The following is a 27042-nucleotide window of genomic DNA, read 5'->3' as shown; positions in this document are numbered from 1 at the left end:
CATTTATAAATAGGTATACCTGACCCGACCCATATATAATCTATTTAATAAAATTCTAATATTTATTGAAAAAAATATTAATAAAAATAGAATCATGCAACCATGAACCAATATTTACCAACATAAATTAAGTATCAATGTATCACAAAATATAAACTAAGTTTTATCAACAAAAATATATCAAAACCAATTAAAAGGACGAGATATAGATAAATAACTAAGGAAAGTATTTTTTTTTTTCTTTTCTAAGCTAAAAACTTAACCATTAATTATTTGAAAAATATATTAAACACTCTCATTTTTTATTATTTTTTTAATTTGGGAAACATGAATAAAATCAATAATGTAACCGAAATTGAATTCTAACACAACTGCGTCAGTTTGATGTGATTTATCTTGCAAGTCTATATGTTTTGCAGCTTAATTTTACAGTATGGTTTGCTCCACCGTTTCACTGTGTGGCAATTGAAAATTTTTTTTTCTCATTCTTATTTATTTCCAGATATTTATATGCCCTATAATCTTATTCTAGAAGATGAAATTATGTTTTGCAGGTTAACTTGCAATGTGTTTAGTTATGTTTTTTTGGTATTTTGTGCTCTACTTGTGTAGTCTCACATTTGAAAAAGGAAGAGCTGGAAACCAACTCTTATATTCTTGAATTTCTATTAGCCTTGGAAGCTAAGAGAGATAATGAGTGGGCTCATGCACGTGGGGGCCCATGAGGGAAACTCAATGGTTTCTAGTGGAATTTGGATAAAAGCTCCGAAATCCCTTAGTGCGTGTGCACTGGTGACGTGCATCATGCACATTTCACAAGTGCACGTCAGTAGGTGTCCCTACAGTCCTGTCCGTGGTTGTTCTGAGTTTGGTGACTGTTTGGACAACCACTTCTTCCCTATTTATTTCAATCGATTTATTGTCTTTGAACGCTTGATTTTTTTCACAACAATTACTCTCGATTATCACAAATTATAGCCTATTATTTGTCATTATAATTTTATTTTATTGCTTGGGAGAGCACCTAATTCGTTATGTTTGCTATAACATTCTAATTGGAGTAACCCCTTGGAGCGTGAGTTGTTATATCTTGGAAAGCAGAAGCCTAGAGAGCTGTGGTACCATAGCAGGAGCAAATTTCACTTTAGGACAGTGGGTTCTCACATGCATCAAGCAATCAAGATAACTATCGCTTTTCCTATTATATTCAAATTTGAAATCTAAGGCTTTCTCAATCTTCTTCACTCACTTTTCTTAGAAACCGATACCTAGTTCCAACAGCTTAGGTCTTATACAATCCAAGACTCTGGCTATGGCTAGTGAAGTGCCTTGTTCACTCCTTAGAATTTACAAGAATTGACATCGTCGTCGTCATCGAAAAAGATAAAAAAGAATTGACGATGACCGAGCATATCCTTCGAGGTCGAGATTTGAGAGTTTTGATAGAGAGGAGTGAAAGGTTTAGGACTAGAGAAGATTGCTAGGGGTTTCCTATGGGATGGTAGAGAGAATTTCTTGCAAATTCCATTTGGTTGAATGGAACAAGCTTTGTTTGACTAAAAATCAGGGAAGATTGTGTTTTATGAAAGTTAAGTTTATGGTTCGATTAGGGACATGGGTTGGAAATATGTGGAAGAAAGAGATAGTGCTTGGATACGCGTTATTAACTACAAGTTCGATAATAATGTTTACACTGGTTCTCAAATAAAGAGCTCTTTTTGGTTATGGCGTTTGAAAGGAGTTTCTAAGGTTCAAAGATGGTTTAGCGAGCACGTTTCTTGTATTTCAGGCAAATAATCTTTCGTGAGATTCTTGGAAAATTTGTCAAGCAATGATAATTCCATGTGTTCGTACTTCTCTTCCTTCAGTGCTTTGTTTGCATTTAAATGAGATCCCATACGTCAATGCATTACTAGAAATCAAAATCAGGTCTCTTGGGACCTTAGTATAATGAGAAATATGAACAATTCGGAGATATATGCAATCACAGTGCTAGTGGATAAGCTTGGTCCATTGGATTGTATTTCTTCAGGGGACAAACCTATTAGTGTCACAAAGTCTCCAATGTCTCTCCAATTCTCCAGCCATAACCTTACTTGGCTCTCCTCGACCATCAATACCTTAACCAAAAAATTGGTTGTTGGTTGAACCAATCATGTTTCTATTATTTAATTCTGTTTAAAGCCATGTTTACTGTTAATTCTAGTGTGTTTGTATCCTCTCATGCTACCTTGATCCACATCATTTTTTATATGCCTATTGTTTTTAGGAATTTTGACTTACGTGTTACTTCTAACATGCTGTGTTCTTGGTGTTTGTTGCACAAGTCCAAACCATCACAACTGACTTTTTCTTAGCTTATTACTTATTATGGCTTATATCTTACATTTTCATTCTTATTTTATCTTTCTTTGTCTTTCCATCCATCCATATTAGCGCCCTCATCCCTGCAATACTCAATAGACGAGTATGTTATTTCTTGATTGTCTAAGATTTAGCTCTGTAATACATAACTAGACTTGCTGTTGTCCTACAAAAAATTTCTCTTACTTTGAATTGGATACCCGATTACATGGCACTCTAGAAACACTACTTCACTTTAGCCATCCAATTTTAACATCCACCTTAGTCTTTCCATCCTTATGGATACTATAACCAATGTGACAAATATGTTCATTCTCGGTATTGTGTTTCCATAGATTTTTACTGGCCCTCGCTCTCCATGTCTTTGCTAAACTTGAGTCGATTGCTGTTTATGTGTGTGCTGGCAAAACAGTCGTCCATTATATGGACAAGTGTCTACTAGCTGTGTGAGTGTGATCTTTGGTTGTGGCTTAGTTAGCAATTACTTGCTGAATGCAGGGATTATCTTCCTTATCGGTCGACTTTTCTGTTTTGTCATACTGTTGTGGATAGGAATAAACATGTGCCTCTTATAACTGGAGATGTTTCGATGTGGGTTTGATTACCACTTGAGCATATGATGAGCAAGTTGGGGTGTTGGAACGTCATCGTATAAGCACTCAAGTAATCAGCTCGAAATGTCCTTGAGTTCTATCTTAAAAGATGGTTTTAGGTGTCAAGGTCTTGTAAATTATTAAGAAGTCGGCTTGGGACTATCCTGCCCATATTCGAAAAATAAGAGTTTCTACTTCCAATGAAGCATAATACGTGAGTATGCACTTCACACTGTTAAGAAGTCGAGTAGTGAGCTTGTGATGCTTTGTTGACTTCTGTCCTAGTAGTTAGTCTGACTTGTTGCAATGCAACTTTGAGGTTATGGGTTAAGTCCAGCTTACTCACCAGAGAAAGAAAAAAGAAGTTAAAATTTAGAAGAGATACTAGAAGTTAGTGTCAAGGTGTCTGTTTATTCATTAACTCACGTATGACTAAGATTAGGAATAGTGAAAGGAATTTCGCCTAACTTTTTTTTTTTTTTTTTTTTCAATTTATATTTTATTTTCTTGCTTTTATTTGACCTACATATGCAGGAATTTTTCCTACTTCAGTCTACATGTAGCCATGTACAAAATGCATTGCTTCAAGTGACACTCCCCCCAATGGGCCAGTTTGGTTCATTTGAAATGTTTTTTTTTTTTCCATTTTTATTGTTTGCTAGGTTTAGATGGATTGGCTCAAGTATTGTAAGTTTTAGAAGTGTGAAAATTTGGATTCCTCTTTCAAATGGCCTAATTTGTGTCTCCTCATGTAATTTACAAGACTATGTTGGACAGAATCATCAGTGATATTTATAGCTTAGATTCCAGGGACCCTGTTAATGAACATTTCTGCTTATCAATTAACAATATATGCAAATAAATTAAAAACACAAAAAGATAGCCAAAGAAACTGACAAGTTTTCACATTTTGCAGTGTAGTGAGGGTTGCGTTTGTGGGGAAATGCATCCTCCCCTGACCTTGCATAAGCACCCTATGTGCGCCAAAGTATGTTCATCTCTGTCTTACATTTTATTTGCCATTCAGGTCATACTTTTCCAGGCGACGGCACATGTATACTTAACTTTTTCGACCTATCAATGATTTATGGTTTTAAAGATGGGTCAGGATCTGTAGACTCGTGAAAAGTGAACTCATATGTTAACACACAATCTCAACTGTGTATATGTGAGATCCAATGGTTGGGATAAAAGATGTATCCCAAGAATATATTACGGATTTCAAAGATAAATCTCAATCGTTGGATCTCACATATGCACGGTTAAGATTGTGTGTGAACATATGAGTTCACCTAGGGGTGGTAATCTCCGCTAACACGACTCAAAAACGACACAAAATTAGTGGATTTGAGTCAAGCCTAATTGGGTTTGGGTCGTAATAATCTCAACCCATCTAACATGATTATTAAATAGGTCAAGTCTAGGTTAAGGGCATCAACCCGTTTTGACACGTTTAATTATTTTGTGATTAACGAGTATTTTTAAATATATCAATAATTGTTTAAGAATTTTTTTAATTACCCATTTTTTTGCTAGAATCTTCTAAAACTTTTTTATAATACATTTTTTTCAAACTCTATAAATTATAGAAGGTGTTTTAAGATATTTTTCAAATAATTAATGATTAGGTTTTTAGTTTGAGAAAGAAAAAACACTTTCTTTACCAAGTTATTTATTTATTTATATTTATATATTTTTTTCATTTAAATCTACAGGCATGTAATGTTTGATTCCTAAAATGGTGATCCATGTGGGAAACAAAACAACTCTTAGTAAGATTTGAGATATTACTAAGTAAGGCTAGTATGCCTCATGTGATAATGAAATACACTTTTCTTAGCCAATAATAATAATAATACTGAAAAACACTTTCCTTACTAAGTTAGCAAAGAAAGATTTTTTACCACGTTACCTTATGACCTCTAAAAACATGATCTGATGCTATGGGGTTGTAAAGGACAAAATCTATGAACTTTGAAAAAAAAATTCAAAAGAAAGTTATATTTCACCATCGAATTATAATTTTAAATTTTGGGAGTTCAGTAGCTGTCCATTTAAAAATCTTAGATCAAGCTAAAAAATTTATTTTTTATTTTTTTATTTTTTTTAATCTGATTTTTTCCATGAAATTTAGAAAGTTTTGGTGTTAGATTACAAATATGCCAATCCATGTGGGCCCAACAACCCTTAGTAAGATTGTGATGGTGACAAAGATGGAAATAGATTATAAAATGGTGCTTTAATTAATATTTTTTTTGTTTTAGGTAGAGATATGTAATTTTTATATTAGGCTATGGACACATCCTTTTTATTTATTTCTCGTCCCTTTAATTGGTTGTGACACATTTTTTGTGATAAAACTTAGTTTATGTTTTGTGATACTTAATTTATGTTGGTAGATATTGGTTTATGGTTGTATGAATTTGTTTTTAGTGGTGTAAATAGAACTTATGTTTTTTCAATAAAGATTAGAATTTTATTAAACAGGTAATATATGCGTCAGGTCAAGTATACCTATTTATAAATGGGTTGGGTTTGGGTTTAAGTTTTTGACACAATTATTAAATGAGTCAAGTTTGGGTTTGGGTTCGATAAATTTTCATAATACCTTTACCTCAACACGACATGGACACAACCCAATCCATTGCCACCCTTAAGTTCACCTTCAAACTTACTTATTTAAAATTTTAATTTGATAGGTCACTATATTTTCCTGTCGAAAACAAGAGGTACATTTGCTTATTAGAATTACCAAGTTAAATCAATGAGGACCCAAAGGTACCTATCAAATGGACCCCATTAGCATTCTATTAAAACAAAAAAATTAATAGAAACACAAATAATGCCCGCCCAAATGATTGCAAAATAATATCAAGGCATAGTCGTCCCGTCCCATGTCGGCAGTGAAAAGTCCACATTAGTAGTTGGTGCCCTCTCGCTATAGTTAATCAAGCAAAATTCTATCTAAATTCATGGATACACAGTCATACTTGAGCTGTGACGATGGTGATGGTGGTTACAAGTCCATATATAGGTACAAAGAAAAGAATAACAAAGAGTTGTCCTCACATTAACACAATAATTATAAAACCAATCATTTAACTTGCTCAAAGTACTTATCCGAAGCATTAATCATATGGAGCCCATGCGTGCATTCATCATGTCACTGACTGCACATTCGCACAATGATCCGTCTATGTCGATATGCATATCTGCTTGGTTCCCATCGATATCGAGATAGTCAAACTCTTTTTCCAAATAAAAACTTTTAAGATTTTGATTGTAAAAAATTTAAGTAAAGTCTACAGATCTCAGCCCCTTAAACATCAATTGTGATAATCTGACTACCCCACGTGACAAACTCAATCGACTACTCTAACGTGACAAGTTTGGGAAGTGTAGATCTATGCTCCTTGGGATACATGGCTGCACTTCCCCAGAAAAAATGCATCTTGAGGGAATCGTGTATCCTGAGGAGCGCAGATCTATTGTTTCCAAACTTGTCACGTCAGATAGTTGATTGAGTATGCCACGTGGGGTAGTCAGATTATCAGACTCTTTAAAGATATGGTTCATGGCATGGTTAAATGACAAAACATGATTCATATAGCAATCATGATAAGTTGTAGATGATGATACATGATTTTATAGTTTAAACCAGTTTGATTCATGGTTTTAAAACTCTGTTTCACGTCTCGTCTCGTCCATGCCTGATACTGAGTCATCTCGGATGAGTTTTCTGATATGTTTGAGAAGTCTCATCCAAAATTTTCAAGAATGAGGTATCTAAAAATTGACTTGCGCATCCGTCTCGTTCATACCAGATACTGAGACAACTCGGATGATACATTTTGGTCTCGGACGAGTTTTGAAACCACGGATTGATTTGTATTTTACAAACAAAAAAAAAAAAAAAATTGATGTAAAGAAAGAGAAGAGACTGAAAGATCTTTATTATCTGATTGCTTCTTTGCATATACTTTTTACAGATTATTGAAGAGGTCCAGAAGTGTCACACAGACCATCCTTTGGCAAAAATTTTCAATGAGTATACAGATCTCAAGATAAAGCATGAGCGCTGTTTCCATCAGGAAGTTTGTTATCTTTTAATGAATTTCTATTCTTATTTCAGGTTTTTATAATTTTGATTTTTCTTGTTTTTTTCATATATAGAAAGCTCTGAAGGGAAAGGCTAACCTTGAAGAAAGTAAAAAATTGAAGGAGAGACTGCAAGTTTAGAGGAAAGAAACTGCTGAGGAATGCACAGAATGAAGAAAAAATTTCATAGATTTTTTTTTGCTCAAATCTAAATCACCCATAAAATTGATTATTTGTATATAGGTGACTAAAGATTGGTCTATATAGGATTAGTGGGTCCAAAGAGTGCTACAAGCTTTGAGATTTCTTAATATTTTTTTAGATTCATTAATATTTCTTAATATTAAGGGAAATGCTATTGAACAACGATTCCATTGCACAATTATAGTGATGTTATTACCCTTTTGTCATTTCACTACTTTGAAGACAAAATAAAATTATAATTTTTACCCCACCCTGTAATAGATCCCATGCGCCCTCACGAGGTATGTGTTAGAACCATAAATTATTTGTCTCGGGATACAAAACTGCACATATTCATGGGGATACACTGTTGTGTATCTCGAGGGAAAATTCTATGATTCTAATCCATGCCACGTCAGGGGGTATGGGGCGTGTCAGAGGGGGCGTTAGAAAATCAGGACTCAATTTTTATAGGGACCATTCGAGGGCCAAACATCTTGCTAACGCGTTTTGTCCAATATGGGTTAGAAGTTTCGGAATGGGTTGGTTTTATTTTTTGTGAGGATGGTCTCTATAACGAGAAGATCATCTTCACAAAAAAAAACCAGTCCAATCTGAAATTTCCATCCCCCTTTTTTTGGGGTTAGTTTTATATTAGGTTGATTTTTTTTTTTTTTTTTGTGAGGATGATCTACTCCTCATAGAAGTCATCCGAGTAGATCATCCTCACAAAAATCAGCCCATTTCAAAACTTCTAACTCATATAGGACAAAGGTCTTGGCTCCATAACATTGGCTACTGTGGAGGGAAAATTTATCAATCTCGGAGTAGGGACACGTGGCAAAATGATCATTTGAACCACTAATGAGAACACAAGAAAAAGAGACGAAAGACATAGGGTCGGGAGAAACATCTAAATCTAAGTTTCCTAAAAATATAGGATCTTATACTAAATTGAGTAATCTTATTTCGAATAAAGAACAATTAGGAGGAAATCAAGGAAATATATGATTGGAGATCAAGATGAACAAGGAGTCTTCTCAAAATCTATAAATAAGGACGCATCATCACAAAAAAAAAGTACTCAAAATTTTCTACTCAAGAGAGGTCCTATAACTTAAGCTCTTTCTAATTTAGGCATCGAAGTCTCTATGGAACAGGGGACAAGGAAGATCTTGAGGGCTCAAGGATTGTTCAATCAAAGAATTGAAGATCTCGAGGTATTCACAAAAATAATCTCTATAGTTGCCAAACAAGACCATGTATATATAGGGTCAAGATCTGTTGACTCCAAAGAATGACTCATGAAAAAAACACATGATCCCTCAATCATTGGATTTTGCATTTAAAGGGTTGAGATCATATGATCTTCTTTCATGAGTCATTCTTAGGAGTCAACGAATCCCAACCATATATATATATATATATATATATATATATATGTAAGGTCCTGTTTGGCAGCTAATGTTAAGGAGCCAACACCGTTGTCCTATATGGTTAGAAGTTTCGGAATGGACTGATTTTTGTAAGGATGATTTATATGGGGAGTAGATTTTACCCTAAAGTGAATATATACTCTTGTACTTTCAAATTAAGACAGGCCCCAAGCCCTCGACAAATATGTAATTGCCGTGGTTAAAACTTAAACATTTTACTTTGCCAAATATTTCAGATACCCATATTTTCACACTGATGACCTGCCACCTTGATCTCAGTCTTCTCTAATAGACCATTAGAAAATGACCCAAGCAACCTCATCATCATCAACAAAAAAAACTTCATCATCGTAAGGATATTCAATCTCTATGATATTATTTTTAATATTAAGTTACCCAAACATGTGGTGAAATCATTTTACTTATGGGGACAACATACATTTCCAAACCATTTACAAAATTCATAAAAAGTGTTTTTGGAAAGAAATGATATTTTTATACGGGTAAAAAAAACTATCAGTAAATACAATACATGTACCTAATATTAATATGATGAAATACCATTTTTGCCTCTATTATCTTATCAATTAAAAAGGAATAATGATTACGACACTATAAAAGATAATTAATCTAATAAATATTTGGAATATGTACTGCCAAAGTATGAATGAGTAAATTTGTAATTTTTTAAGAGCTCTGATAATATGACACCCCCTTTGACGTTGTGACGCCCATCCACCTATGCCCCGATCACAGAACCGTAGATCAATTGCCTTGGGTAACACAAGAAAAAGATTAATGATTATACACATTCCAAGGCATAGGGCGACGTGTGTCAGAGGGGGGAGGGTTAGAAAATCATTACACTTGTTTTAATCTATTCAATCTTATCATCAAGCCATCATTTTCAACATAATCTTAACCCTTAGTAGAAAACCTTAGATTTTTTCACCCAAAATTTCATTTTATCTACTTCCCAAAAAAATCCTATCTTGATATTTTTCCCAAAATCAGTCATTTTCAAGTATTCAATCTTTGTATGGTAAATTAGTTAAATTTGTTTAAAGTTATCTTCTATCCGTGGTTTACAACGTCACTTTAATTGTTTGAAGACCCTAGATTTTTTAACTCAAATTCCATCGATTTCTACTACTAAAAAATCATATTTTGTCTTAACAAACGTCTGGCTCAAATTTCTTGAGAACTTCCATTAGCCCTCAAACTTTTACTTATTGCAATTGCACCCCTTATAAAAAAAGTGTTTTAGATGGACCCCTCCACGTTTTCAAAATGATGGCATGACTCTCTTGAACTCTTTGATAGAGTGATGGCAAGTGACTTGATTGCCCTTATCTTCAGCATATAGCACAAAATCCTTATTTTCTCTTCTCAAAACTATTAACATCTTCCGCTCTTGATTTTCTCATCTTAATCCCAAACGTCATGCACGTGGGTTGTTACGTGTCTCAATCTTGATAGATGATATTTAGTGACCTAATACGCATTTAGCATTAGTGGGTTGTAACCTTATACCAGTATCAACAAGTTTGAGTGCACGATGTTTGGTGGACATTAATGCACATGTTGTGTAACGTAAGTCAATCTTTTCTTTAGAAGATCATAATGTTAGATGTGCATTTTCTACTGCCAAATTTCTAGGTGTTTCATTTGGAAAACCTTGTGAATATAGCATGCGTTGCACGGACTGTTGGTATAAAATCATGGGAATGAGATGCTACATTCTCTGAAAGTATGAAGGATGAGGGATTCATAAACTTACACAAAAAATGAGACAAGGTTTGCAGCCTGGTACTTGTGGGCGAAGGGAGCAACGAATGTTCTCAGGGCCAGAGAAGGTATTCTCGTTTCTCATTTCCCGAATGACAACTTAATATTTTCTTATCTTCTTCAAATGAATTCAGTCTGGTGGTGCGAGGGATGTTGGAACCAAGGTATTATCTTTCCAATTTTTAAGGGAATCAAACAATGGAAATTTTTTTTTTTCATGATTTTCATTTTGTGCAAATTATTTTTCAAAATGTTTCCATTCAGGCATGTGCCGTGTCTACTCTCCTATTGTTGTAAAATGTTTTCAGTCTACAAGTATTTTGGGTCTAAAAACGACATATTTTGGGCCATTACGAGGGATACAAGCAAAAAAAGATCAGAAAAAACAAGTAAATTGAATGATGGCTTTACCAAAAGCGGCCGATTTGCTTAGAGCTGTCATCTAAAGCCCCCCAGAAGGGACAATTTACTGTTTTAAGCCATTTTTAAATTTTTGTTAGATTTTTGCAACTGATTTCCCCTATAAAGCTATAAATAGAGGGTTCACGTAAGAAAAAATTGGAGAATTATTAAGGAGAAACTCTGTTAAATTTACACCTCATGCTCAAGATTATTGGAATTTTCTCTTTCTTTCCTTCCATTCTTGGTAAGAAGTTATATAGTTTTGTTTCTGTAATTTTATTTCCAACAAGTTGATGGAACTAAATCCATTAGAATTTGATTACAAGTTCTTTTTTGACACTTTACAAGAAAAATCCAAAAAACTACCCCCATTACTTGAAAGGTCGATCTTTGATCCATTATCCTTGTGATGGGCACAAAAGGTAAAAGAAGTCATCCACTATTTCCCTCTAAATGTCCCTCGAATTGGTTGTCTCAAATGTCCCAAAGAATAAGAGAAAATAACACCCCACCCCCATAACTCTAAAGAACTTCAATGAATCCAAATGTGGGAGAACACCTATACACCACAATGTCAAGATCATCGACCAATCAAAGATTGCCATCTCTACATGTCCAAACTTAAAGTTTGCCCAAATCACAGTTCAAATTGATCGTTAATGGCAACAATAGTAGCATTATTCTATTCTTGATTCCCATTTGTACCATCATTTGGGAGTTATTGTTCATCAAAACCCAGCATAAATTACAGGAATATTTGATTGTGAGGGACAAATTTGTTATTAACTTTTGAATAATTAAAAATACCTTTAATAAATAATTATTTTAAAAAAAAATCAATAACCTTCCTACATAACACTATATCCTGAAAAAAATTTATTTATCAATCAAATCAATTCTTCAACAACTTTCTTTGTTGCTACTACCACTATTGCTATTGTCTTTAGTATGGGAAGGTCTCACTGTGTCCGGTGTTGCAAGAACTTGCCCACAAAAACCTGGTAAAAGCCTAAAACCTAAACCACTTTTCCACTATTAAAAATCCCCCTATTGTATGGGAAACACAGATTTTAGAACAAAGAATTGCTATTTCGAAATTTATGTGCTAAGCTGATGAACCATTGGCATGACACCATATGTATTGAAAAAATATTAAAATAAAGCACCTAAAACTGCTCCCAAAGTTTCTCCGGAAATTTTCTCTGCTAACCAATCACTCTGGCTCATTTAATACACATGGCATCATGCCATTGGTTCATCAGCTTAGCACATAAATTTCGAAACAGAAAATCTTTGTTCCAGATATTTTATGTTGTTCTTGAGAATCAGTAGGAGTATCATTTCATCACGCAGAGACTCAATGCTTGATGTAAAGAAAATATAGAATATAAATATATATGAGTATCAAATAACATTTAAGTTAATTTTCAAACATACATATAAGTATAATACAACAGAAAAGCTACTTGCAACCAAGCCCACAGATATTATAAAAGGGAAGGCTATAAGAAATATGTTCTGCTGCTCACCTTGTAGAGCACCTCCTGATCTAAGCACATCACATTTCATCTCAAACTCATCATTGGCCATGGAGACAACCCGCCAGCTGGCAGCAAAGGTCGAATGGTTGGGACACGCCTCACAACTGAAAATGCTTCATTTAGACGAGCGGCATGGATCCTGAACTGAGACGCCTTCTGCATATGCAATGCCATCCATCGGAAAAAAAATAAATAACACTCATTTTGCAATCCAAATAACATCTTATTTGGAAGAGAAGATGAAAACTCTGAATATAAACTCAGAAGGAACTCGAGCATTTCTTTATTAGAACAAAGATTTTTAATGTATGAATTACTCCAAGCAGATGCAGCAAACAAACAGTACAAATATAAGAAAATGATAAGTTAGTAGTTTTAGATGACTATTTGTACATATCACGGTTAGGCCCCACTGCTACAACCCAATTACTGAAAATGAACATCCAAACTATGAAAGAATTTATTTTGATAACCTGTAAAAAATCCAAGGATCTTACGCAAATTAAAGAAAAACATGAAGAAAAAGAGCCAAAACACACACACACACACAAGCATAAAACAACGATTTACGTGGTGAACTCACAAAGAAGTACAGCATCCATGGGCAATCCAACAAGGAGAAATCCACTTACTAGGGAAAAACTACAAGATTGGGAGTCCACCCACGTCAATTCAGTGAAAAACACAAAAATCTCTACACAACATCAAAATCTCCAGCATTGTTGGTATATCACACAACTACAAAGTCAATGCTGTTGAATCTCAATCCTAAGAATATGTAGTGCCAGTCCGAGATCTTTCACTGCAAAATACTTAATATGCCTTGAGTTCAACAATCTTAGCATTATCCTTGCCCACCAACAGTGTGTCATCAACACAAAAATACTAATATCAAATAAGTACCATCCTAAAAAATACAAGTATACACATAGGCAACTCATCATAAAAGAGTCATGTTTCTCATACCATTGTTAAGAAGCTTGATTGAATCCATACAAAGACCTTGAGCCTACATAAGATATATTCCATGCCTTTTTCAACAAATTTTTCTAGTTGTTGCATGTATGCCTCTTCTTCAAGAATATCAAGCAAAAAATGTGTTTTGACATCTATTTGTTCCAGCTCCAAACCAAGGACCAACCAAATAGAGACAATCTTAGCATCCAAGACAAACTTTTTAAAGAAAGTCTAACACCTTTTTTTGTGCAAACCCATTGACGACCAGCCTCGTCCTATACCATTCAAAGTTTTACCATTGGCTCCTTTCTTAATTTTATAGACCATTTGCACCCAACTACTTTGTCACCTATCAATAGCTTTGGTAAATCTGAAGTTTAGCTCTTGCAAAGATGATCCATCACTTTCTTCCAACTAGTAAATCAATACCTTCGACCACCTCTTGGAATGAGCTTGCTCATCACCATCCTTTATATAGTTTGTGAAAAGAGCTGGCATACAAGTTACAATTGCTAACCAGCTAGTGCTTGTTCAATCATTATAACTAGCAACTTACACAATATAAAAAGCCAACGCTAATCAAAATGAAATCATGGCTGATGACAATCTTGTGGAGACCAAGCCCCACAAACGTTAGCCTATAACAATTTTTCTGCAGCTGATGTAGATAGGCTTGCCAACACTTATCCCAATGCCTATGATCAAGTGAAGATATGTCGAAGAAATCAACAACATTGACTGAGTCAACTCGGTCTAATCTTTAACTAGTCCACAAGACCTGGTCCACCTTCTATTAGGAATCTTTCTTTTATTGAATTTCTATTTTTAAGTTACTTAAGCAGTCCTGGTCAATTTCTATTTCAACTTTAAGAAGTTTCTATTTTATCTAGTTTTAATTTGCTTTATGTTTCTATTCTTTTCTAAATTCGTTTTTATTATTTAGGTTATAATTAAAAGTGATTTTAGATGTCCAAATTGAGTTCTAATAGGATTAGAAGGATAGTAATATGTTATAGATAGATTAGAAAATTACTTTTTAGTATTTTAGAATGTTTCTAAGTTGTAATGAGAGAGTTATCTATATAAGGAGCACCAATAAATAAATTCAACAATTAATTTTTTTTGGAGATTGATTAATAAAAGAAAAAGAAGATACTTTTTTCTCTCATTTCTTTGTTTTTTCTGAGCATAAGCACCTGATATTGGTTCTTAATTTTAATGTTTGCTATTGATTTCTATCAATCTCAGACCTAGATTGAAGTTTTTCATCTATTTTGCTTGAGATAGAGATTCTTCATTACTCCTAGTTCTTGAGATTTCAACCTAAAACCTGATTTTTAACATAAACTCTAGGTTTGTGTGTTCTACCCTACATCAATAGCCCTCAAAGACACAATTCCATAGCCCATTGGTGCATCCCCAGTAATCATCATTCTTCATACCACCACATGTATCACTAACACCATCATTTTTTTGGTTGTCATTCACCCATCTTTGCCTTTTTCAGTACCACAGTTGTTGGGGAAAAAATTGATTTTTGCATAAGACATAGGATTGGAGGCGAAATGGTTAGAGAAAAAGCCATGTGGTTGTTATTGACTCATGTAATATGAGCAATAATGTATTTGATTATGTCAAATAAAAATTGGTAAAGATGCAAAGTGCAAAGCCAAATGAGGTGCCATCAAAAAGAGAAATCTGAGTATCATAAATTCCTCATATTACAAAGTAAGATCATGCTTGAAAAAGAGATGAAAAAGGTGGTAAACATTGTCTTCAATGAACTTGCCATATGTCATGCCCTAAGAATGAGAGGGGTACAAATTGTGAAGGCAAGACCGGAGATGCATAAACTCATATTCGTGTATTTTCAAACTCAGAGTTTTTCAAGTGTAAGCATCTACACTACAACAATCCTATGATAAATAAAGATGGGCTTACAAGAAAAGGATAAAAAAAAGGACATGCTAGAAACCACCTACTTTTAATTTTTAGTAAAAATAAGTTTTAACTATGGGTCGGGATTGGTAGACATGTGGAACGGGAACTCATATGTTCACTCACAATCCTAACTGTGTACATGTGAAATCCAAGGGTCAGGATAAAAAATTATCCCAAGAATATACCACAAATCTCAAAGATTAATCCCGACAATTGGATATAGTATTTGTGGAGACCATTTTAGTCATGCCACTCGATGGGAACACGTGTCTCAAAGGGGCGAAGGGGGCAACTAGGAAAAAATGGGTCAACGTTTTAAAACAAGTCAGTAAATAGGAAGTTATCGAGCTCTACACCTTGAACTGATTACATTACATAAGGAAGTTAGTGGTTCGAAGCCCCGCCATAAAGAGTGTGATGCACAATACAAACCTCGTAAGCAAACTGTAAGTTCGGTAAAAACCGAGATCACCAAAAAACAAAGTTATTATAGGATCTTAGGTTAACAAATGTAGGACGACCAAACTACGACCGACTTAAAGGAAACCAACCAGATCGGTCAAACTTCAAATTGGGCCTATAATCCACAGCCAACCAAGGCAGACCTAGAAGAGCTCTTCCATGCACTAAGTTTTCTCATTCATAACTAGAGACACATAAATTATCAAAGCAAGAAAGTATGAAAAACCTTGACGCATCCATCCCTAAGGAGCAAACTAAGGAATGCAGAGTCCGAGTTTCTGAACCCATTCGAAACATACGTCAAAACAACCCACGAATGGACAACATCCAACCAGGCCCATAGCACATAAATAACCCCGAGTACGTACCTAAGTCCGAGCAACCTCTCCCATGAATAAGTACAAGAAAGATCCCATCAAGCTGATGGGGCACCATGTGTCAAAGATCTTTCGCTTCACATTAATGACCTGCAACACTCATACATTAGAGGAAAACCTCACAAACAAGCGATGGATCCATCTCCCAAAGCACTCAAGTGTACCTCAAACTGAACAACTCATCAAACACCTGGACCAATCGTGTGGTGACACCTGTCTCTGAATTCGCCCATAAAAACTAACCTACCAAACGAAAAAAAGGGGCGGTTGGCTAAAACTCCTATAAGAAAAAAAATTACTTTGCAAGTCTACTATTCATCTTCTTTTTCATTTTTTTCTATTTTATCTAAATATTAACAAATCGTCAGAGGAACATTGGCAGGTACCACACCGGAGCCTCATCCTTCTTACCTTCTATTATCTTAGAAGTCACGAAGGAGTAAAGGAAAGTCAACTATTATCTTAAAAAAATAGAAGGCCGTAGATCAAAACCAAGTCTTTCAGAAAAAGAAGACAACCAAACCAACGCCAATAAAGTGGGAAGATCGAGCCAATTATCAAAAGAGGTTAACAAGGATAGCACTAACAAGAAGCTGAAAATGAATCAAACTACCGCCAGAGAAAAAAACCAACGATCAAGAGCGAAAATCGATCACATAAGCTAAAGAGGTCGGTCATACCGCCAAACACAGAAAATTACATCAGGTAGACCGTCCAAAGAAATCAGTATTTCACCGTCCGAGATGTGGAAGGCCAAAAAGCTTCTATGCTGACTCGAAAGCCTGCAACTGAAAGATTTTTGGCACCTCAGACCAATTAGATCGGTGTCAACAAAAAGAGTCGAGGAGAACCAAGTCAACTCTAACAAACGAACCGAGAAGAATCAAGTCACTCTCGTAAAAATGAGACCGTTAGATCAATACAAAGCTCGATTTCAAGAGACAACTTGCATCTCGAGGAATGGAAGGCCTAAAAAACCATCCACAGTATTTACACGGTTGGGATTGCATGTAAACATATGAGTTCACTTTCATGAGTCTACAGATCCCAAACCTTTAACTATTTATGGTAATCTTGTGTTTATTGTTAAGAACAAACTCTAAGTTTATTATTAGTGATGGTGTTCACTAATTCGTACAATTGGCAAAATCTTCGATTGCTATAAGCGTTTTGCTGACTTTAAGGGGCCGTTTTTTGAAGATTTCCTCTTTAGATGGGAGTTGGTTTGTAAGGATAGTAAACGAACAATCAAACCAAATCAAGGATAGAGAATACCATAGGAACAAACTATAGTAAATGATTTAAAACCAAAATCTAGAAATAGACTATCTTTTAAGCTTTCCACTCATTGAGATTTGCACTATCTTTTATTGATAAGCTCGGTCTTGATCTATCGATCATTTCTTCTTACGGTGGTCGTCTAACTTTCTTCGGCTCATTCATTAGTGCTGATTTAGTTCTCCTCAGCTGCTTCTACTAACGCCGATTTAGTTGGTTTAAAGTGCCAAAAGTCCTCTATTTATAGGCTCTCAAGTCAGTCTAAAAGTTTTTTGATCTTCCACCCAGGTGATGAAATACCGACTACCTTGGACGGTCAATCCAAGATAACTTTCTCCAATGTTTAGCGTATAACCAACCTCCTCGACTTATATGATCAATTTCCGCTCTTGGTCCTTGACTTTTTTCTTTAGCGGTGGCTTGATTCACTTTCAGCCTCTTATTGATGATGTTATCGTTTTCCTTTTTCGATAGTTGTCTTGATCTTCATCATTTGTTGGCACTGACTCAATCGTCTTCTTTATCTGGAAGACTTAAATTTGATTTACGATCTTCTGTTTCCTTCATCGATACAATGACTCTCTTTTGCTCTATTGAGACCGTTAAGACGGTAAAAGACGAGATGGTATGAAGGATGAAACCCCGATGCGGTGTCTGCCAACGTTCCTCCAACGATTTTGTTAATACTCAAATAGAATAAAAAAATAAAAAAGAAGATGAATAGTAGACTTGCAAAGTGATCTTTCTTTTTATAAGATTTTTAACCCAGAACTAGCTAGCCAACCCTCTTCTTAGTTTGGTGGTTTGATTTATATAAACAATATCCAGGGACAGATGTCATCACACGACTGATCCAGATGTTAAGTGAGTTGTTCAGTTTGAGAAGCACTTAAGTGCTTTAGAAGATGGATTCATCACTTATCAGTAGGATTTGAACCTGATGTGTAAGTGTTGCAAGTTATTAATGTGAAGTAAAAAAGATCTCTGACACATGGCGTCCCATCAATTTGATTCAAATCTTTCTTATACTTATCCCTGCGAGCGGACATACTTAACTCTTAGATTCTTGTTTGGGGTCATTCACGTGTTATGGTCTAGTCAAATATGAGTTAGGAATTTGATTTGAATTCGATCTCGTGTTACAAATGAGATGGCTTGTTTTAAGAGGGAGTTCCCGTTTCTCTTAAGTCTGTCTTGGATATTCTATGAACCCTAAGTCCGTTCTGAGGTCAAACCAATCTAGTCGGTTTCTTTTAACTATCAGCTGTATTTTGTTGTCCTACACTTGTCAACCTAAAATCTTTCCATACTCTACTTTGAGTGGTCTCGGTTGCTACCCAACTTATACTCTACTTACACAGTTTTAGGTTTAATTTATTCGTGAGTGGGGGGGGCTTAGCCCTGCTATGGTGCTGAATCTTGTACTAGGTTAAAACCATGCTCCACATTTTTCATGGCAAGGGGCAAACAACTTTCTTCTTACTACCTGGCTCGGGGTGCAGAGCTCGATAACTTACTGTTTTGTTTATGGACTTAAAAATATTGTCTTAAAACTCTAAGTGGACCTCTTGTTTTATTTCCATATGGCACATGCCCTAATCCTGTTGCGTGACAAAAATGGTCTGGCACTAAGAATTTGAAATTTTTTGACAAAAAATCTACTAAAGTAAGAACTCACCTTGCCCTCCAAGGTGACCTTAAGTGGAATGCTTCGGCTCTTTCGCCTTATCCTTCGCAGTCTCCTCACCAAAATAACAAATCCCATCACTGCCGCAGCGATAGAAAAGGTCCAAACAGGGTTAACCCTAAAAACACAGAATTTCAACATCTCCAAAGGAAGTTTCCACCAAACCATCCCACTCTTCTCTCCCTCACCCGATTTAGCCTCTCCACTCATAACATTTCCCATCTCTTCGTGAATTTCCCCTTCATCTCCACCCGAATCTGACTTAAACTCACTGAAATCCGAATTTTTCACCTCATATTCTTCAATTTCTCCATTTCTTTCAAACCCAAATCCTCTTTCGGATTCATCTCCTGGACCCAACTCGTGTTTCCCTTCGAAATCCGTACCTTTCACCTCAAATTCTTCAATTTCTCCATTTCTTCCAATCTCTAATCCTCTTTCGGACTGATCTCCTCGACCCAACTCGTGTTTCCCATCGAAATCCATGAATTTCTGGGATCCAGACCCGTCACTACTCGAATCAGACCAAAATTCGCCAGACTTTTTTTGCTCAAACCTAGGTTCCGAAGAAGGATCAACCCAACTCGGATTATCCGAATCAACAGAGGCCTCTAGATCATCAGATTCCAAAACTGGCCTTGCAAATCGCTTTTCGGAATCTAGAGCGAAGTAATCGGACCTTATGACACCTTCGGAGTCTCCTTCCATGCCCTCGAAATCCCTCGAATAATCAAGCGGATGAACAACACTAGTTTCGGAGTTTTGGAGCACTTCCCAGCCCTGAAACTCCCCTGTTTCTTCCATGGCGGAACTCTGTACGTGTGTGTGTCAGAGAGAGAGAGAGACCTGTGGTGTGGCCGTGTGGAGCTGTGGAGAGTAGAGTGGATGGATATAAAGCTGCCAACAACAAGTGAACAAGTTTTAAAAATGCGCCCATGAAACTGAAGTGACACGTGGCATCTCTAATTTCTGATCCTCTTTAATTTCGACAGCACAACAGTAGCTGAGAATTTAATGGACTTGGTTTGTGTGGACCAGTCAATCCCTTAAAGATGAACCACACAGACAAAAATATTCGATTGGTGAATCTTAGACGTTGACTTGAATCTCTAAAACTCTTAGAATAAATCCACGGCTAATAAGGTTGATTTTTTGTGTGGTTGACCATAGAGATACGGACTAATTATTAAAAAAACAAAAACAAAGAAAAAAAAAATGGTGATTTTGATACAGACAACTTAACGAGAGTTTTTATTTTTTGTTTTTTTAATGTTTGATTAATTAAAAAAAGTTGCTATTATTGGCACTTAACTTTTACTTATTACACCTCGATTACTTAAATTATTTATTACAGCCTAATTAAAGATTAAAGTCCTAAGTCTAGCAAATAGAAGTTTAGAGTGAGAGAGATTTTATTGGCACCCAAAACTTTTTTTTATTCTTAACAAATGAGTTTTTTTAATTAAAGTGTAACAAGTAAAAGTTGGGGTTCCAATAGTAACTTTCAAAATTTAATGTAAATCACACTAACAACAACTCGAGATAATGACCCCCAAAGTCTTTTTTTTAATATATGTGCCAAAAAAAAATCCTCTCTTGAAACTAAAATACCTTAACTACACTTCCAACAATTTTAGAAGTTTAAAGAGACGTTGTTTGAGAGGTTACACATCCACGTTTTGGTGTGTTAATCCACAAAGACATGAATTTGTGATTTTGATACAAACAATTTAATCAAAGCTTTTTATTTCTTGATTTTTGTTTAATTATGTGAATTTTCTATTTTAATAAAATAGTGTTAATTAATTAAAATTAAGAGAGAAAATGAGTTGTCTAAGTGGTAAGGGTGAGCACGTGAAGTGTGGCTTAAGCGCACATCACGGGTTCGATTCCCTTGTTGGGTTTTCTCATGATTTAATTGGGGGACCATGGCGGTAGGTTGCTGTGATAATCCTCCCCGAGATTAGTCATAGTGCGTGCAAGCTGGTCCGGACATTCGATTAACAAAAAAAAATTGATAGAGAAAATGAATCAAAATATATGTACTTTAAGCACTAAAATACAAAATAGTAAAAGACATATTTTAAAAATAAAAATTGTGGACAATACTAATAAAAAATGATCATGATGTACTCATCTTCAACATCTTGCAGACATTCTTGACTTTTTCTAAAAATTCGGTGGACTTCAAGATCTACCTTACATTATTTGACTTTGTTTCCATCTACTAATTTTTCACTGATAATTTATTTTACCCATATTTTTTTGTCCTCAACTTCACCAGAAACCTATCATGTTTTTTGAACTTTCATGATTGAAAAAATTGAATCGTAAGATTGAAGATAAGGATAAAAACTTTTAGTCAAGGTCAAGGAGAGGGACAACTCAACCATAAGGCTAGTTAGGCAACCGCCTAAGACCCCACACGGAGAGAAGGCCCACCAAAAAAATATTTGTTTTAAGACTTTAGTTGCAATCTATAACGGTGTCCCTTCCTACAATAAGATAGGTATCTACATGGCACTTTTTGGTTGGATAATGAATACATTGGACTTCGTGCAATGTAGAAAATGGGCGGATTAGGAGTCCAATGTATTTCAAACTCCGACCCAAAAGTGTCGCGTAGACACTATTCCTATTCTACTTGGAATATATATAAAGAAGCATTCAGAGGCCTTAAAAAGAAAGTCAAACATTTTTCAAAATATGAGTAAAAAGTTTTGAAAGGGGCTGATTTTTTTTTTTTATATATATAAGGATTATCTCTATGATGAAGAGATCATCCTTGTAAAAAATCAACTCATTCTAAAACTTCTAATCCCAATTTATAAGTTGAAGAATCGTGGACTATTTAATTTTTGTATACATCTTTTGAGGGGATTAGTGGGCTGATTTTTTGTGAGGGTGATCTCCTCATCATAGAGATCGTCTTCACAAAAAATCAGCCCATTCTGAAACTTCTAACCCATACATTGAAAAAATGTTTGGCACAATATATGGGTGGCACTCGGAGGTCTTAAAGAGAGCCAAACATTTTTTCAATATATGGGTTAAAGGTTTCAGAATGGGCTGATTTTTTTTTTTTTTTTTTTGTGAGGATGATCTCCTCATCAAAATTGGTTTATAAAAATCGAACGGTCCACGATTCTTCAACTTGTAAATTAGGGTTAGAAGTTTCGGAATCAGCTGATTTTTTGTAAAGATGATCTCTTCACCATAGAGATCATCCTCACAAAAAATCAGTGCATGATGAAACTTCTAACCCCTGTTATCAAAAATGTTTGGCTCTCTTTAGAACCTCCGTTCCTTATATATATATATATAGGGTCCCGTTCAGCAACAACCATTTTGGCAAACATTTTAGCAAAACATTTTTCAAAACATGAGTTAGAGGTTTTGGAATGGGCTGATTTTTGGTGAGGATGCGGTGAGGAGATCATCCTCACCAAAAATCAGTCCATTCCAAAACTTCTAGCCCCAATTTACAAGTTGAAAAATTGTGGATCGTCCATTTTTTGTAAACCATTTTTGATGGGGTTGGAAGTTTTGGAATGAGCTGATTTTTGGTGATGATGATCTCCTTACCATAGAGATCATCCTCACCAAAAATCAGCCCATTCCAAAACCTTTTACCCATGTTTTGAAAAATGTTTTGCCAAAATGTTTGTTGCTGAACATTTCCCATATATATATATATGGGGGGCGTTCAATGGCCAATTTTTTGGCAAACTTTTTGGTAAAACATTTTTCAAAACATGAGTTAGAGGTTTTGGAATGGGCTGATTTTTGGTGATGATGATCTCCTCACCGTAGAGATCATCCTCACCAAAAATCAGCCCATTCCAAAACCTCTAACTCATGTTCTGAAAAATATTTTGCCAAAAAGTTTGCCATTGAACGCTACCCTATGTATATAGGGTGGCGTTCGGAGGCCCTAAAGAGAGCCAAACATTTTTCAAAACACGGGTTAGTAGTTTCGAAATTGGCTGATTTTTTGTGAGGATGATTTCTATGATGAAGAGATCATCCTCACCAAAAATCAAACCGTTCTAAAACTTCTAACCCTATCAAAAGTGATTTACAAAAATTGGATGGTCCACGATTCTTCAACTTATGAATTAGAGTTAGGAGTTTCGGAATGAGCTAATTTTTGGTGAAGATGATCTTTTCATCATAGAGATCATCCTCACAAAAAATCATCCCATTCCACAACTTCTAACCCATGTTTTGAAAAATGTTTGGCACAATGTTTGACTCTCTTTAGGGCCTCTAAACGTTATATATATATGGGAGCGGTTCGGCAGCCCTAAAGTCTAACCAGTTTCTTACCAAGTTTTTTGGAGCGTTGGATCTCAACGTATCCCACAGTTCAGATAAAAACACGGTTTTAAAGTAAAAAATCACGTTTTTACAATCGGCTCCCTAATCAATATAACATTTCTTTATTAAAACTCGCCTCTTCTTCGTACACGAAGCTCTCTCTCCCTCTTCGTACACAGAAACCCCCGACGCCATCGTCGTCTATCTGTCTCCCAGATTACATTTCGAACGACTGTCAGATCTTGACGTCTTCGAAACTTTACCTCTCTCTCTCTCTCTCTCTCGTTATAGATTGAACGACCCGACACCTATCACTCTAACGTGGATTTCAGGAAAGAATTTCTTCAGGAAAGGATTCATGGAAGAAACTCCACCTATAATTACAACAAACAAACTCATCAAAGTTCAACAGACATTCCATTCTACAATCTAGAATAGAAAGAAAAATTAAAATTAAAATTAAAAAATAGAAGAGAGAGAGAGAGAAAGAGATCTGTTTGTTAGATTCTTACTAGACATACCCATATCAAAATCGTATAAAAATCCACCCCAAGAAGCAACGAAGCAAGAGAATAAGGGGGACCAAATCTTCTTCTTCTTCCGAGATTGGCCTATCAATTCACCGATCAAAGCTTCATTAGCCATTGAAGCACCGTTGATTTCTTTCCCTTTCCTTCTTTTCATTCGAAAATCCATTGATTCTCTGCATAAGAATCCTAAAATTTCATTCAAAATTTTCCTTTGCTCCTCCTGGACTACACAGTGCAATTTTCAAGATGTGGGTTTTTTTCAATAACCCAATTAAAGCCTTGAAACCTTCATAAAATCTACCTAAATCTCTCTCTCTCTCTCTCTGTAATTTGGGATAACAGATTTCGAAGAAGAGAGGTGTAAAACCCCGAATTTATAATTCGTATCTCGAGGAAAAAATAAATAGTGGAATTTTAAGAAAATCTTGAAAGTGGGACTTAGGGTAAAACTGTGGGACCTTATTTTGATCATTTTTAATAGAATCTGACCTCACCATTAGATTCAAAATGATCGAAAAACATAGTTTAGCCTGTAAGCACGCTCAAATGCGAGTCCAAATATAAAAGTTGTAAAATCCTCGATTACCGGGTCGGACCAGGCTAAAACAGTAACTTTTTGTTGGAGTAATAATTTTTAAAATTCGATCATACCATTGGTTTCATAATGAAAAATTATTCAACATAGACTATTTATTTGTCATTTTGGAGATCAGGAAGTTGAATTATCGCCAAAAACGAAAACGATATCAAGTTTATGGGTCACGTCAGGCAAAAAATGTAAATTTTTTATGGAGACATAATTTGTAAAAATTGACTATACCATTAGATCCAGAATGAAAAATTAGGCGAAATATAGTATTCGTTTGTCAGTTTTGGAGACCGAATGACCAAGTTATCGTCGATCAAAACAATAGGCGAAATACCGAATTCGTCCCAAATATTATATAAATAATATTTAAATTTTTTTTTTTATCTCATCTTCCCCACTCGTCCAAACAGTGCAAAAAAAAATGAAAAAAAAAATGAAATTTGTTTTTCCTCCGATTTTTCCACTTCAGATCTCTCGCAAACGGTCCACTTTCGACGATCGCCGCAGAAGAGAAAAAGGTCCGCAGCTTCGTTCTCTACAAAACCCACCCAACCTATCTTCATTTCACTTTCTATTTCACCCGATATCGTCAAAAATCAGCCGTATTTGGATACGGAAATTTCGAAACTTTGACCTCGGATTTCGTCCGTTTCGGGGTCAAATCGCTTTCCGACGCAGAAGGGAGAAACGTCCGCAGCCTCATTCTCTACATAACCCAACCAAGTTCCTTTCATTTTCTCGTCTTTTTCACCCCGTATAGTCAAAAATCAGCCGTATTTTTATACGGAGATTTTCGTAACTTCGACCTCGGTTTTCATCGATTTCGGGGTCAAACCTTCTTTCGCCGTAGAAGGGAGAAGAGACGAGCACATCGAGATCTTCAAAACCACCAAGCCAGTTTCGAAAATCAGCCGCTTCGAAGTTCGGTACATCTCGATTATCGCGCCAATCGCCTCGATTTCCGCGCATGTGCTTCAATTCCGTCGCCTAGTGATTGTAAGGAACTCTGAATTTCTATTAATAATCATAGATTGTGAAAATTGCATTAGGATTTTATTGGAAAAATTTGGATGTATTTTCGAAATATAGAATTCTTTGTTTATTTCAAAATTCACGCCAGAAATTGCATGTTTTATATGTTTAATTGTATTTTTAACAAATTACACGTGGGTAGAGTATTTTAACGGGTTATTGCCATAAATTGGGTCTTGTGCACTGCTCGGACCCCGTTTTGATATGAAATTTGTATTTTTTTTCAATATTATTGATAGAAATAAATTGTATAGTTGAAAAATGTGATTTAATATTCAATGAACTCATATGAGTTGATGAATATCAGAAAATGGATATTTTATGAAGAGATTGAAAACTGTAAAAGTCGAAAAAAAAAGGGAAAAAGGGTATGAAACGGTAAAATGTCAGAGTCACACCCGAGGGGTGATGTCTGCATTTTACGTTGTTGTGTTGTATGCAGGTTGGTGAACGGATATCCAGGGATAATGTTACTGGTTGCATGTTTATTTACTTTCTGTTAGCGCGAGGCGCTCTGTTATGTTATTTATTTTAGGCCGGGTGGCCACACTTGCATGGTAGGAAACTGGATATCTATTCTCAACCTTGTATTGTTAATTTCTCTTTTGTTTTCAAATGAAAATAATATATATAAGTAGCTATTTTGTGAGCTGTTAAAGAGTTGTGAATGCCTGAAGGGATAGTGCATCATATCATCCGGAGTGGTGTACTATCCTGGGATGTACGGTAGGGACCACCAACTCATACGTGGTATGGGACGCGTATGAGAGTGGAGTCACAACTGGAATCCGGGTTTATTCCTCTCTATCTTTACCAGTGAACTTGTAATGTAAAGGTGGTCGTATACGAATGGTTTGTATATTTGGGAATCACATGTACGCTTGATAGGCATAGACGAAGATGATTGGTCAGTGATCACTAATAATCTATAGTAGTCGAACGTTCTGACACATCGAAAAGAGACTCATTGCTTACGGTCACGTCAAATGACTAGCCTGAGCCGGATAAATGGTCAACCAAGCGTGGTAAACAGCGACCAACCACAAAATCAGGAACTAAAAGCCAGAAAGAAATTGTAACATCATGTCCCGACTGGGAGCGATCCAGTCGTGAATCCCAACTCTCTAATTCCAATACTCCACCATTGTGTATTATGTATCTGTTGCTTATTTTGATATATAAAATGAAATGCATGTTTATTATTTCCATTTGATCAATTAGATTTGTATAAAAAGAGAATGTTATAGTGAGTACTACTGATCGATGTAATGTGAGTTTTAAAATGTTTAGTTGCTCATCCCTGGCTATATATACCAGTTAATCGTAGGTTTATTCTGTAAAACTTTGTTTATTTTAAAATGATTCAGTATGTTTATTCGTTCATGTTAGGAGAGGTTATTGGCAGAAATTGTTGCTTCCTTACTGGGTAACCATTGTTACTCACCCTTTCCTTCTCCATTTTTT

General features: G+C 35.4%; 1 protein-coding gene and 1 pseudogene across 2 annotated transcripts; one reads left to right on the top strand and one right to left on the bottom strand.

The window, feature by feature from the left end:
* Positions 1-1047: 1047 nt before the first annotated feature.
* LOC147406485 (uncharacterized) lies at positions 1048-7229 on the top strand (annotated as a pseudogene). Its single transcript, XR_015175793.1, has 3 exons — positions 1048-3945; positions 6947-7051; positions 7131-7229. The product of XR_015175793.1 is annotated as an uncharacterized LOC147406485 (transcript).
* Positions 7230-12228: 4999 nt separating this feature from the next.
* LOC147406484 (uncharacterized) lies at positions 12229-19988 on the bottom strand. Its single transcript, XM_086434551.1, has 2 exons — positions 19099-19988; positions 12229-12561 (listed from the first exon to the last, which is right to left on the bottom strand). Exons 1-2 carry the CDS (start codon positions 19909-19911, stop codon positions 12430-12432), a joined length of 945 nt encoding a protein of 314 aa, XP_086290677.1. The 5' UTR covers positions 19912-19988; the 3' UTR covers positions 12229-12429.
* Between the last annotated feature and the right edge of the window lie 7054 nt (positions 19989-27042).

This window comes from Akebia trifoliata, chromosome 3 (genome assembly GCF_017979445.1).
Source record: "Akebia trifoliata isolate Shusen 1 chromosome 3, ASM1797944v1, whole genome shotgun sequence".
In the NCBI taxonomy this organism is placed as follows: Eukaryota; Viridiplantae; Streptophyta; class Magnoliopsida; order Ranunculales; family Lardizabalaceae; genus Akebia; species Akebia trifoliata.
The sequence above is the reverse complement of the archived record's forward strand: the minus strand, read 5'-3'. Positions and strand labels throughout refer to the sequence as shown.

Bases quoted from the DNA above. Each gene is read 5' to 3' on its own strand.
- LOC147406484 (XM_086434551.1), bottom strand. From the start codon at position 19,911: ATGGAAGAAACAGGGGAGTTTCAGGGCTGGGAAGTGCTCCAAAACTCC. The intron at 12,562-19,098 runs GTGAGTTCTTAC...TTGCATATGCAG, and splicing joins AGGTCACCTTGGAGGGCAAG to AAGGCGTCTCAGTTCAGGAT.